This window comes from Bufo bufo, chromosome 9, assembly GCF_905171765.1.
Source record: "Bufo bufo chromosome 9, aBufBuf1.1, whole genome shotgun sequence".
Taxonomy (NCBI): Eukaryota; Metazoa; Chordata; class Amphibia; order Anura; family Bufonidae; genus Bufo; species Bufo bufo.
The window spans coordinates 110,659,495-110,674,431 of record NC_053397.1 but is presented as its reverse complement, the minus strand read 5'-3'; the positions used below and the strand labels follow the sequence as shown (position 1 = coordinate 110,674,431).

Sequence of the window (14,937 nt, the reverse complement as noted above, 5' to 3'; positions counted from 1 at the left end):
GCAAACAAATGTGGATAGGGAAATGAATTAAAAAAATAAAAAAATAAATTAACCAATATCAATTGGAGAGAGGTCCCATAGCAGAGAATCAGGCTTCATGTCACCCACCACTGGAACAGGCCTCTGTGAGATATTTAGGCCCCGGCACCCAGACAGAGAAGAGAGGTCCCATAGCAGAGAATCAGGCTTCATGTCATAGCAGAGAATCAGGCTTCATGTCACCCACCACTGGAACAGGCCACTGTCAGATATTTTTAGGCCCCGGCACCCAGACAGAGGAAAGAGGCCCCATAGCAGAGATTCAGGCTTCATGTCATAGCAGAGAATCAGGCTTCATGTCACCCACCACTGGAACAGGCCATTGTCAGATATTTTTAGGCCCCGGCACCCAGACAGAGGAGAGAGGTCCCATAGCAGAGATTCAGGCTTCATGTCATAGCAGAGAATCAGGCTTCATGTCACCCACCACTGGAACAGGCCACTGTGAGATATTTAGGCCCCGGCACCCAGACAGAGGAGAGGGGTCCCATAGCAGAGAATAAGGCTTCATGTCACCCACCACTGGAACAGGCCAATGTGAGATATTTATGCCCCGGCACCCAGACAGAGGAGAGAGGTCCCATAGCAGAGAATCAGGCTTCATGTCATAGCAGAAAATCAGGCTTCATGTCACCCACCACTGGAACAGGCCATTGTCAGATATTTTTAGGCCCCGTCACCCAGACAGAGGAGAGAGGTCCCATAGCAGAGATTCAGGCTTCATGTCATAGCAGAGAATTAGGCTTCATGTCACCCACCACTGGAAAAGACTACTCTGAGATATTTTTAGGCCCCGGCACCAAGACAGAGGAGAGGTTCATTCAACTTTGGGTTGCCCCGCAATATAATGGTAAAATTAAAAAAAGAGGATTGAATGAGGAAGTGCCCTGGAGTACAAGAATATATGGTTAAGGGGAGGTAGTTATAAATGTCTAATCTGCACAAGGGATGGACAGGTCCTGTGGGATCCATGCCTGGTTCATTTTTATGAACGTCAGCTTGTCCACATTGGCTGTAGACAGGCGGCTGCGTTTGTCTGTAATGACGCCCCCTGCCGTGCTGAATACACGTTCAGACAAAACGCTGGCCTCCAAGGCATAAAAGGCTAGCTCTGGCGACGTGGACAATTTGGAGACCCAGAAGTTGAATGGGGCCGAACCATCAGTCAGTACGTGGAGGGGTGTGCACACGTACTGTTCCACAATGTTAGTGAAATGTTGCCTCCTGCTAACACCTTCCGTATCAGGTGGTGGTGCAGTTAGCTGTGGCGTGGTGACAAAACTTTTTCACATCTCTGCCATGCTAACCCAGCTGTAACGGGGTTCCAAAGGTGCACTCGGTCCCCCATTGCCCGCAGAACTGTTGCTTAGCTTTGGGAATGAGGATCTGTGTTTGACCTCATTTCCAGGGCGGCTTTACTGCTGGGTGGCTCCCTGCTCCTAAGTCTGCTTGAGCGCCGAGCTGATCACTCGGTGCTCAACTGGTTGGTCTGTCGGTCATGTGACGCTGGCCACGTCACATGACCCTCACTCCCCACTATAAATACAGGCAGCCTGCTAGCCACAGGTTGCCTGTTAATTTCTAGGTTCCTGGCTATTTGTTGGACTACTGAATACTCACCTGATTCCTTTCCCTGACGATCCTTTTGCCTGATCCTCCTGTACTGCGCATCCGTCCTGGTATTGTGACCTCGGCTCCCACCTGACTACTCTCTTAGGACTCCTCTTGTACTTCTCTACTCTCCTGGTATTTGACCCCGGCTTCTCCTGACCATTCTTTGCTTAACCCTTTGTACTGCGTAGCTCTCTTGGTTCTGACCCGGTCCGTTCATGTTCCGTATTTTGTCTTGTCTGTCTTCTCTGCACGTATCCTAAGTTAGGGACTGTCGTCCAGTTGTCCCCTGTCATCAGGACTCGTGAGGCAAGTAGGCAGGGCCAGGAGTGAGGGTGGAGCACAGTGGTCACTATTCTTCCCCCTGTGTGTGTGTGGACGTGACGTGAGAATGCTCTCAGTAGCGAGTCTACTAACGTGCGCTTGTACTCGCGCATCTTCCCATCACGCTCCAGTGCAGGAAGTAAGGTGGGCACATTGTCTTTGTACCGGGGATCCAGCAGGGTGGCAACCCAGTAGTCCGCACACGTTAAAATGTGGGCAACTCTGCTGTCGTTGCTCAGGCACTGCAGCATGTAGTCGCTCATGTGTGCCAGGCTGCCCAGAGGTAAGGACAAGCTGTCCTCTGTGGGAGGCGTATCGTCATCGTCCTGCGTTTCACTCCAGCCATGCACCAGTAATGGGCCCGAGCTGCGTTGGGTGCCACCCCACTGTGAACATGCTTCATCCTCCACCTCCTCCTCATCCTCCTCGTCCTCCAGTAGTGGGCCCTGTCTGGCCACATTTGTACCTGGCCTCTGCTGTTGCAAAAAACCTCCCTCTGAGTCACTTCTAAAAGACTGGCCTGAAAGTGCTAAAAATGACCCCTCTTCCTCCTCCTCCTCCTCCTCCTCCTGGGCCACCTCCTCTTCCATCATCGCCCTAAGTGTTTTCTCAAGGAGACATAGAAGTGGTATTGTAACACTGATAACGGCATCATCGTCACTGGCCATGTTGGTGGAGTACTCGAAACAGCGCAACAGGGCACACAAGTCTCGCATGGAGGCCCAGTCATTGGTGGTGAAGTGGTGCTGTTCCGCAGTGCGACTGACCCGTGCGTGCTGCAGCTGAAACTCCACTATGGCCTGCTTTCTTTCTCGCACAGTCTGTCCAGCATGTGCAAGGTGGAGTTCCACCTGGTGGGCACGTCGCATATGAGGCGGTGAGCGGGAAGGCCGAAGTTACGCTGTAGCGCAGACAGGCGAGCAGCGGCAGGATGTGAACGCCGGAAACGCGCACAGACGGCCTGCACTTTATGCAGCAGCTCTGACATGTCGGGGTAGTTGTGAATGAACTTCTGCACCACCAAATTCAGCACATGCGCCAGGCAAGGGATGTGCGTCAAACCAGCTAGTCCCAGAGCTGCGACGAGATTTCGCCCATTATCGCACACCACCAGGCCGGGCTTGAGGCTCACCAGCAGCAACCACTCGACGGTCTGTTGTTCAATACCCCACCACAACTCCTGCGCGGTGTGGGGCCTGTCCCCCAAACATATGAGTTTCAGAATGGACTGCTGACGTTTACCCCGGGCTGTGCTGAAGTTGGTGGTGAAGGTCTGTCGCTGACTGGATGAGCAGGTGGAAGAAGAGGAGGAGGAAGCCGAGTAGGAGAAGGAGGCTACAGGAGGCAAAGAATGTTGCCCTGCAATCCTTGGCGGCGGAAGGACGTGTGCCAAAGAGCTCTCTGCTTGGGGCCCAGCCGCCACTACATTTACCCAGTGTGCAGTTAGGGAGATATAGCGTCCCTGGTCGTGCTTACTGGTCCACGTATCTGTGGTTAGGTGGACCTTGCCACAGATGGCGTTGCGCAGTGCACACTTGATTTTATCGGATACTTGGTTGTGCAGGGAAGGCACGGCTCTCTTGGAGAAGTAGTGCCGGCTGGGAACAACATACTCTGGGACAGCAAGCGACATGAGCTGTTTGAAGCTGTCTGTGTCCACCAGCCTGAATGACAGCATTTCATAGGCCAGTAGTTTAGAAATGCTGGCATTCAGGGCCAGGGATCGAGGGTGGCTAGGTGGGAATTTACGCTTTCTCTCAAATGTTTGTGAGATGGAGAGCTGAATGCTGCCGTGTGACATGGTGGAGATGCTTGGTGACGGAGGTAGTGGTGTTGGTGGTACATCCTCTGTTTGCTTGGCGGCAGGTGCCAACGTCCCTCCAGAGGCGGAGGAAGAGGCCGAGACGGCGGCAGCAGCAGAAGAGGTAGCAGGGGGAGCCTGAGTGAGTTCCTTGTTTTTAAGGTGTTTACTCCACTGCAGTTCATGCTTTGCATGCAGATGCCTGGTCATGCAGGTTGTGCTAAGGTTCAGAACGTTAATGCCTCGCTTCAGGCTCTGATGGCACAGCGTGCAAACCACTCGGGTCTTGTCGTCCGCACATTGTTTGAAGAACTCTCTCTCACACTATTTGTCTGGCAGTAATAACATTTTCCTCTTCAGGCGGTTTGCAGTACAACTTTCCTCTAAAAACTTGTGGCTTCCAACCTTCGGTTTCTATCTCTCTTGCTACCGTAGTCTAGATGCTAACTACATCTTCACACGCATGATCCTTAATCCACCCACTGTGGGTGTGATTGAACCTTTCCCAAACCACTAAATCAAGGTTTCTATGCTTCCTACCTGCTTTTTCCAACACTTTGTCAACTTTCTTTAACCCATTTTTGCCACCTCTCTTTCCTAACAGTTGTTTAGCTGACTCATACTCTTCGGGAACGCTGTTCTGATTACCCATTGTCCATGTCTGTTAAAGCCAAAGCCTCTTTGGGCTTTTGGATCCTTCCCCTAGCTTCCTGCCAGATTCTACACACACAATAAACAATGACAAACTAGTGATGGACGAACATCTGCCGGGACGGTTCGCGAATGCGATCGCGCAAACACGATCAAATGTTCGCGAGCCGCAAGTTCGCGGCGGCTCCCATTCATTAATGGCAGGCGAACCTGAAAAACCTTCAGCTCATATTTGCAGCCAAGAAATAATTACTAGAAGTGCACAAATAGTCCCCCAACATGGACAGTGACATACCAGATGTATTATTCGAATTTGCGATCTCCATTCAATTTTCGCGTACGCGCAGGCGCAAATGCACTATACAGTACCGAAATGCACTATAAAGAAAGTATATTGGTATATAACACCCTGCTTCAATCAGTTTTTTTGGGGGACGACTGGTATATCCCAGAAATTATTTGTTCCAATAACGCTTGTCCCTCTATATACCTGCAGTAACGCAGCAGAACCGCACACAACTGCCGCACAATACAAATGCACTATAATATACTTTCTAGCATAGAAAGTATATTATAACATTGTACAAGGAAGGCAATCCATTAGAATATACATGAAGATAAAACGTAACCTTTAATAATTTTACTATGAGAGTCCATTCACACGTCCGCAAAACAAGGACACCGGCAATGTGCATTCCGCAATTTGTGGACCGCACAACGCCGGCACTATAATGGAAAATGCCTAATCTTGTCTGCAATTGCGGACAAGAATAGGACATGTTCTATTTTTTTGCGGAAACGGAAGCACAGATGTGTAAGTGCGGATCCGCAAATGCAGATGTGGATCCGCAAATGCAGACAGCACATTCTGGCCCCATTGAAAATGAATGGGTCTGCACCCGCTCCGCAAAATTGCGGAACAGATGCGGACCCATTTTGTGGACGTGTGAATGGAAAAGATATCCCTCAAAATGAAAATATATTAAATTATTAAAGTTAACTAAAAAGCATAGATGTGGTAGGCATTAACAAGTGCTCAGCGGCACTAAATCAGATGCTCGGCGGCACCAAATCAGAAACCATATGTCCTACCACAATCCGGGGGAAGGGGGGGTACGTCCGTCTGCTGAAATGTCTCAATTGGCTGTCATGTACCACCTGATGGATGTGTCATGGGTCAAAATTCTTCACAATGTAAAAGAATATGGCGGGCGTGAATTTCTCCATATGTTCGCATGTTTGGCGAATCGCGAACACGCAAAGTTCACCGCAAAACGACTGCCGAGCGAACCGCAAGGCCATCTCTAATGACAAATAGGTAGACAGTTACTCCCAGAACAGTCCCAAGCAATTCCCAGCCTTTTCTAACACTTCCTCTGTCACTTTGTAGCCCTCAGGGATTTCATGGGGGTTTCCCATTTTACTTTCCAATCCCTTAACTCTCGGGTGTCAAGCACAAGGCCCGCCAGACCTCGTCATGTGGCCCGCCAGACCTCGTCATGTGGCCCGCGCAGCCGGCCCTCTATATCCTAATTGCTTGTGTAGAATGCAGGCAGGCCGGGCGGGCGGCAGCGTAACTCCCTGATGTCACGTGCCTGCACCGCCTCCTTTATGAATGAAGCAGGCGGCGCAGGCAAGTGACGTCAGTGAGTGACGCGCCGGCCGCCCGTCCTGCCTGCCGGCATTATACACAAGCAATTAGGATATTGTGGATGGCACATATATAACACTGTCATCCACAGATCCCCCCCCTGTAACAGTGCCAGCCACAGATCCCTCCCCCCCTGTGACAGTGTCTGTCATCCACAGATCCCCCCATAAGTGTCTGTCATCCACAGATCCCCCCATAAGTGTCTGTCATCCACAGATCCCCCCATAAGTGTCTGTCATCCACAGATCCCCCCATAAGTGTCTGTCATCCACAGATCCCCCCATAAGTGTCTGTCATCCACAGATCCCCCCATAAGTGTCTGTCATCCACAGATCCCCCCATAAGTGTCCGTCATCCACAGATCCCCCCATAAGTGTCCGTCATCCACAGATCCCCCCATAAGTGTCCGTCATCCACAGACCCCCATAACAGTGTCCGTCATCCACAGATCCTCCCATAACAGTGTCCTTCATCCACAGATCCCCCCATAACAGTGTCCGTCATCCACAGATCCCCCCATAACAGTGTCCGTCATCCACAGATCCCCCCATAACAGTGTCCGTCATCCACAGATCCCCCCATAACAGTGTCCGTCATCCACAGATCCCCCCCATAACAGTGTCCGTCATCCACAGATCCCCCCATAACAGTGTCTGTCATCCACAGATCCCCCCATAACAGTGTCCGTCATCCACAGATCCCCCCATAACAGTGTCCGTCATCCACAGATCCCCCCATAACAGTGTCCGTCATCCACAGATCCCCCCATAACAGTGTCCGTCATCCACAGATCCCCCCATAACAGTGTCCGTCATCCACAGATCCCCCCATAACAGTGTCCGTCATCCAAAGATGTTTTAAAAAAAAAAAAAATTTACTGTCTGTTACAACCGGCCCTTTGAGGGTGACCAAACTGCTGATGCGGCCCCCGATGAATTTGAGTTTGACACCCCTGCCTTAACTGAATGCACTAATTATCTCCAGACGTCTGTATTTTTAATTCCCTGCTTGTCCCTTCCTCATGGTGCGTCCCCACTAGACTTCCTTCCTCTAGTGTACACTACGTAGGACAGCAGAATACCAACCCCTACCTGCCTTATGGGGTTCCAGGGCTCCTGATTTCCCTGTGCTGCATTCACTGTGTTTCTATACACAATCCAGAGGACTACTAAGACATATATCATGATACCAAGTGCAAACCCAAAGATGTTCCAAAAAAAAAATATATATATTATCTATACCCAGCGATCATAGGAATGACGTGGTTGGGGTTCTTACCTCTCATATATGGCTCGACCTTAAGTAGACCTTTTATACTTCCCCACAGTCCCGATCCCAGGCAGAAAGGCATAGGAGTCACAGATAGATTTGTAAGAATAAGCTTCTTACCTTAACAGCGCTGTTTTTAGATCATCTGTGTGTCCTGGTCCCTCTCCTTAAAGGGAACCTGTCACCGGGATTTGGGGTATAGAGCTGAGGACATGGGTTGCTAGATGGCCGCTAACACATCCGCAATACCCAGTCCCCATAGCTGTGTGTGCTTTTATTATGTATAAAAAACTATTTGATACATATGCAAATTAACCTGAGATGAGTCAGAGCTTGAAAATATGACTCTTCTCTGGTCACACAAGTAAGATATGACTCTTTTATGTTAATTTGCATATGTATCAAATCTGTTTTTTTACACAATAAAAGCACACAGAGCTATGGGGACTGGGTATTGCGGATGTGCTAGCGGAACATCTAGCAACCCCTTTCCTCAGCTCTATACCCAAAATCCAGGTGACAGGTTCCCTTTAATCGGTCGGAGTTGTTAGGAAGAGTCCACTGGTCGAGCCCCACTTTGATGGCGCCCCAAGAATTGTTAAGGCAAAGCCCCTACTTCTATGATCTGCTGGGGTCCAAATCAGATAAAAGTACGAGTATACTCGGGAGAGATAAATGACATAGGCTCAAGGTTGTATCAGAATGATCTCTCTCATCTTTATTGGGCGGATACAAAATATTTATACCCTTCTTCTAGAACTCAAGCCAAACACAGATATCGTCATTTTACGTAAGCATCACATGATTAATAATAATAATAATAATAATAACTTCTTTTTGATGCTTGCAAGTCAAGCACATTTGATTACAAAAAACCTTAAAATGTGTTGCAAAAATACAAATGTTCATTCCACTTTAAATTATACAAGGAAACGCCTTTCTAATACTGCACATACATGGCACTTTTCCATCTGGAAAGAGTAAATACAGCTGTGGACTCTATCCTTGAGTGCCTTGTTATTACAAACTCTCCACACTGACGTGGAAAGAACTGTGAAGAATTGTCCTTATTTTACCTATAGTAATAACTTTTACTTTTTTAAGGATTAATACCTGAAGTCATGGTGCAGAAAATTTGTATCATTGGGGCAGGTTCTAGTGGTTTAACAGCAATAAAATGCTGTCTAGATGAAAATTTGGAGCCCACCTGCTTTGAAAGCTCTGATGATATTGGAGGCTTATGGAGGTTCAAGGTAAGTGGAGCATGAAGGCCATGTTCACACTGTGCAGTAATGGTGCTATTTCTGAATGTTTTTGAAAGTTAAAATTGAGACCAAGACTGACAAAGTAAAACTAATGTTTCTGAATGAGAAAAAACCCAGCTGTATATATATATATATTATGACATGTATTTCACATATGGTTGACAATTAAGGTATGCAATAGCACATGAGAAACGTTTTACTATTAGATTATCACAAATTATAATGTATTTCTTCAGGAGAACCCAGAAGATTCAAGAGCCAGCATCTACAAATCTGTTATCATAAATACATCCAAGGAGATGATGTGCTTCAGTGACTACCCCATCCCAGATGACTTTCCTAATTATATGCATAATTCCAAAATTATGGACTATTTCCGAATGTATGCAAATCATTTCAACATTTTGAAATATATACATTTCAAGGTAATTACATTCACTTGAATTTATACGCAGAATGTACAATATGTGGTACAAATGCACAACACAAAGGTCTGGGAGGCTCTGGGGGACTGAGTAAACAGCACAAGAACAAAGGTCTAGGGGTGCACTACACAAGAACAAAGATCAGGGAAAACACAGCACAAGAACAAAGGTCTGGGACAACACAACACCAGACAAAGCGTGTTGAGCGAGCACAAAAGTGCTCGTGTGTTCGAGTTGAACACTTCGCAATGCTCGGATGTGAACACCCGAGCACAATGGAAGAACCCCAGGCACCCCCTACTCTGAAGAGGGGAGGGTGTTGGGAATCTAGTTTGGCTTGGGAGTCCCTGCTCTGAATCCATATATAGCTATACCTCATAGTTGTTTCTGATTTAGTGAGTATTCCTATTCAGCAGAAGACTTATTTTATATTTTTGTGCAGGTTAACATGTAGCTGTATAGTGTAGTGGTTAACATCCTTGCCTCTAATGTATAAGCTTGGGAGTTTGAATCCTGTCAGGACATAAAAACATAGGACTGTGGGAACAGAGGATGAGAACAGAGGTCTTGAGGAGCACAGCACAATAGACAAAAACAATTTAGCGCCCGGGTGATTCCTAGTGAAGCACTCTATAGGTTTTCACATAAACATAGCATAATGGTTGTGCTTACAAGATTGAGTAACTAAAAGACTTAAGCTTCATTCACACGTCTGTGGTTGTGCTCAAATCCATGAAAAGGTGGTCAGTGATGCCTCTGTCTAGCTGTCCGTGTGTCAACCATTTTTCATGGATATTGCAGCTTAAAAATGGTTTTCAAAGCATCCCTTCCTAATGTTGAAACATGGATGAAACACGGATAGCATTTGTGGTATTCATGGATCTTAGACTATAATGGGCGTGATGGATCTGTGAACAAAATAGAGCATGTTTCCGTGCTAAAACCAAGGGCCCACGGACCGTGCTAAAACACAGATGTGTAAATACACACATTAAAGTGAATGGGTACGTGTGCTGTCCGTGGAGAACACGTACAGCAAACCTATGTGGAACACTGATGTGTGAATGAGGCCTTATATATATATATATCTATATAAATATAAAGAAGGATGTATATGTGTATGTATGTACGGTATGTATATATGTTCCGCGATCACTCAAAAATGCAACCATCGATTTCAACTAAACTTGGTATACATATCCCTTGCTACCTGAAAAAAATCTTGTGGGGGTCTCAGCTCTCTATGACATACCGTTCCTGAAATATTCCCAAAATATGACCTGCATTAGGAAATACAAGCCTGCAAGTCTTTCTCTTAATATCCAAACTGCCATACACACGGTCACATGTCCCTTATCAGCCAATAGAAGCTCGCAGGCCCTAAGTCTCCACATACACAAAGTTTTACTCCAGGTTTCCATAACAACCCAGCCATTTTTTTTCACTGCTCTAGGGTCAGCTTTAGGCTAGGTCTGCACGACACTTAGGGCACAACTACACTGCTACATGCATTCATATTTGTATGGGTTTTCTGCGACTGTCGTGTCACAGTCGCAGCATGTCACAGTGCGACACCATAGCCTATCATTATAAAAATTGTTGCGTAAAATTGGTACGACAAAATGTCGTGCGACACATGTTGTCATGTAGCCCTAGCCTTAAAGGGGCAGGGCGCTGTGAAAGTCACTGTTAAGGGGCAGGGGCAACTATTAAATGGGTGGGCACTGTGGAGTTCGCTGTTAAGGGGGCAGGGGCCACTATTGAAGGGGCAGCAGGTGTGGCGCTCACTGTTAACCCCTTAGGGACTTAGGACGTACCGGTACGCCATGTTTGCCGAGTCATTAAGGACCCACGGCTTATCGGTACGGTACGGGGGGGGGTCACGTGACCCCCCCGCATCGGCGATCGCCGCAAACCACAGGTCAATTCAGACCTGCGGTTTGCGGTTTTACCTTATCCAGCGGGCGGCGGTGCCATCGGGTCCCCATGCGGCTGTAGGGGGTACCCGATGGCATGGAAGGCAGCGCGATGCCTTACTGAGGCATCTGCGCTGCCTTCCGGTGATGAGCCTGTGAGATCCAGCCCCCTCGATCTCACAGGCCGGAAGCTGTATGAGTAATACACACTGTATTACTCATACAGCCAATGCATTCCAGTACAGAAGTATTGGAATGCATTGTAAAGGGGATTAGACCCCCAAAAGTTCAAGTCCCAAAGTGAGACAAAAAATAAAGTGAAAAAAAAGTTGAAAAAATAAAGTTTCCCCCCCAAAAATTAAAAGTTTCAAGTAAAAATAAACAAAAACGGAATTTTCCCCAAATAAAGTTAAAAAAATTGGTAAAAAATTGGTGAAAAAAATTATATACATATTAGGAATCGCCGTATCCGTGTCGACCGTCTCTATAAACATATCACATGACCTAACCCCTCAGATGAACACCGTAAAAAATAAAAAATAAAAACTGTGCTAAATAAACAATTTTTTTGGTCACCTTACATCACAAAAAGTACAACAGCAAGCGATCAAATAGGTGTTTACCCACCAAAATAGTACCAATCTAACCGTCACCTCATCCCACAAAAAATGAGCCCCTACTTGAGACAATCGGCCAAAAAAAAAAAAACTATGGCTCAGAATATCTAAAACATCATTTTTTTGTTTTAAAAAAGCTGTTATTGTGTAAAACTTACATAAATAATTAAAAAGTATACATATAAGGTATCGCCGCATCCGTAACGACCAGCTCTATAAAAATATCACATGACCTAACCCCTGAGTTGAACACCGTAAAAAATAAAAAATGTAAACTGTGCTAAATAAACCATTTTTTGACACCTTACATCACAAAAAGTGTAATAGCCAGCGATCAAAAATTCACACGCACCCCAAAATAGTGCCAACAAAACAGTCATCTCATCCCGCAAAAATCATACCCTACCCAAGGTAATCGCCCAAAAACTGAAAAAATAATGGCTCTCAGACTATGGAAACACTAAAACGTTTCTTTTTGCTTCAAAAATGAAATCATTGTGTAAAACTTACATAAATAAAAATAAAGTATAAATATTAGGTATCGCCGTGTCCGGAATAACTCGCTCTATAAAAATATCACATGAGCTAACCCCTCAGGTGAATACCGTAAAAAAATAAAAATAAAAACGGTGTAAAAAAAAAACATTTTTTGTCACCTTACATCACAAAAAGTGTAATAGCAAGCGATCAAAAAGTCACACGTACCCCAAAATAGTGCCAATAAAACCGTCATCTCATCCCGTAAAAATCATACCCTACCCAAGGTAATCGCCCAAAAACAGAAAAAATTATGGCTCTCAGACTATGGAAACACTAAAACATGATTTTTTTTTTGCTTCAAAAATGAAATCATTGTGTAAAACTTACATAAATAAAAAAAAAAAAGTATACATATTAGGTATCGCAGCGTCCATGACAACCTGGTCTATAAAAATATCACATGATCTAACCTGTCAGACGAATGTTGTAAATAGCAAAAAATACAAACGGTGCCAAAACAGCTATTTCTTGTTACCTTGCCTCACAAAAAGTGTAATATAGAGCAACCAAAAATCATAAGTACCCTAAACTAGTACCAACAATATTGCCACCCTATCCCGTAGTTCCTAAAATGGGGTCACTTTTTTGGAGTTTCTACTCTAGGGGTGCATCAGAGGGGCTTCAAATGGAACATGGTGTCAAAAAAAAAAGTCCAGCAAAACCTGCCTTCCAAAAACCGTATGGCATTCCTTTACTTCTGCGCCCTGCTGTGTGCCCGAACAGCGGTTTACGACCACATATTGGGTGTTTCTGTAAACTAAAGAATCAGGGCCATAAATATTGAGTTTGGTTTGGCTGTTAACCCTTGCTTTGTAACTGGAAAAAAATAATTAAAATGGAAAATCTGCCAAAAAAGTGAAATTTTGAAATTGTATCTCTATTTTCCATAAATTCTTGTGGAACACCTAAAGAGTTAACAACATTTGTAAAATCAGTTTTGAATACCTTGAGGGGTGTAGTTTTATGGAATTTCTACTCTAGGGGTGCATCAGGGGGACTTCAAATGGGACATCGTGTCAAAAAAACCAGTCCAGCAAAACCTGCCTTCCAAAAACCGTATGGCATTCCTTTCCTTCTGCGCCCTGCCGTGTGCCTGTACAGCAGTTTACGACTAGAGATGTCGCAAACATAAAATTTTCCGTTGGCGAACGCGAATTTCCACAAATGTTTGCGAATGGGCGAACCGGGCGAACCGCCATAGACTTCAATAGATAGGCAAATTTTAAAACCCACAGGGACTCTTTCTGGCCACAATAGTGATGGAAAAGTTGTTTCAAGGGGACTAACACCTGGACTGTGGCATGCCGAAGGGGGATCCATGGCAAAATTCCCATGGAAAATTACGTAGTTGACGCAGAGTGTGGTAAGTTGAATTCGCAATGCGATTAATATAACCTGCATTAATCGCATTGCGAATTCAACTTAGATCTGAGTTCCTGATGGTTGTATTGCTAGAATTGACGAATATAACAAATATAGCACTATATTCTCAATCTTCGTTATATTCTAGCAATACAACCATTAGGAACCCAGCTCTAAGTTGAATTCGCAATGCGATTAATATAACGTGCATTAATCGCATTGCGAATTCAACTTAGAGCTAAGTTCCTAAGGCCTCTTTCACACGGGTGTTGCGGGAAAATGTGCGGGTGCGTTGCGGGTGCGTTGCAGTGCAAAACACTGTAATGCGTTTTGCACTCGCGTGAGAAAAATCACGCATGTTTGGTACCGAAACCCGAACTTCTTTACAGAAGTTCGGGCTTGGGATGGATGTTCTGTAGATTGTATTATTTTCCCTTATAACATGGTTATAAGGGAAAATAATAGCATTCTGAATACAGAATGCAAAGTAAAATAGCGCTGGAGGGGTTAAAAAAAATATATATATTTAACTCACCTTAGTCCACTTGATAGCGCAGCCGGCATCTCCTTCTGTATTCTTTCTTTAGGACCTGGGTAAAGGACCTTTGATGACGTCACTCCGGTCATCACATGATCCATCACCATGGTAAAAGATCATGTGACTTTCCATGTGATGACCGGAGTGACGTCATCAAAGGTCCTGTAACTGTATTTAATGCTCACCACAGGTCCTATTCAACAAAGGAGACACAAGGAGATGCCGGGCTACGCGAGCAAGTGGAAGGTGAGTTAAACATTTTTTTATTTTTTTTTTCCCCTCCAGCTCTAGTTTACTATGTATTCTGTATTCAGAATGCTATTATTTTCCCTTATAACCATGTTATAAGGGAAAATAATAATGATCGGGTCTCCTTCCCGATCGTCTCCTAGCAACTGTGCGTGAAAATCGCACCGCATCCGCACTTGCTTGCGGATGCTTGCGATTTTCACGCAACCCCATTCACTTCTATGGGGCCTGCGTTGCGTGAAAAACGCAGAATATAGAGCATGCTGCGATTTTCACGCAACGCATAAGTGATGCGTGAAAATCACCGCTCATCTGAACAGCCCCATAGAAATGACTGGGTCGGTATTCAGTGCGGGGGCAATGCGTTCACCTCACGCATCGCATCCGTGCGGAATACTCGCCCGTGTGAAAGGAGCCTAATGGTTGTATTACTAGAATTGCCGAATATAACGAATATAGCACTATATTCTCAATCTCTAGGTTGAATTCGCAATGCGATTAATATAACCTGTATTAGGCTGAGTTCATACGAGCGTGTCCGGATAAGGTCCGATGCGTTGCGGCAAACCCGCGCGAGTAGGTACCCAATTGCAGTCAGTTTTGACTGCGATTGCATTCCGTTGTTCAGTTTTTATTGCGTGGGTGCAATGCGTTTTGCACGCGCGTGATAAAAAACTGA

General features: G+C 45.6%; 1 protein-coding gene across 1 annotated transcript in view; it reads left to right on the top strand.

The window, feature by feature from the left end:
- Window positions 1-8,338: 8,338 nt before the first annotated feature.
- Window positions 8,339-14,937, top strand: part of LOC120978991 (flavin-containing monooxygenase 5-like) — a 272,169-nt gene continuing 265,570 nt past the window's right edge. The window contains exons 1-2 of the mRNA XM_040407476.1: window positions 8,339-8,599; window positions 8,848-9,036. Coding sequence (XP_040263410.1) covers window positions 8,468-8,599; window positions 8,848-9,036 — 321 coding nt within the window. The 5' untranslated portion in view covers window positions 8,339-8,467. The remainder of the gene's footprint in view (window positions 8,600-8,847; window positions 9,037-14,937) is intronic.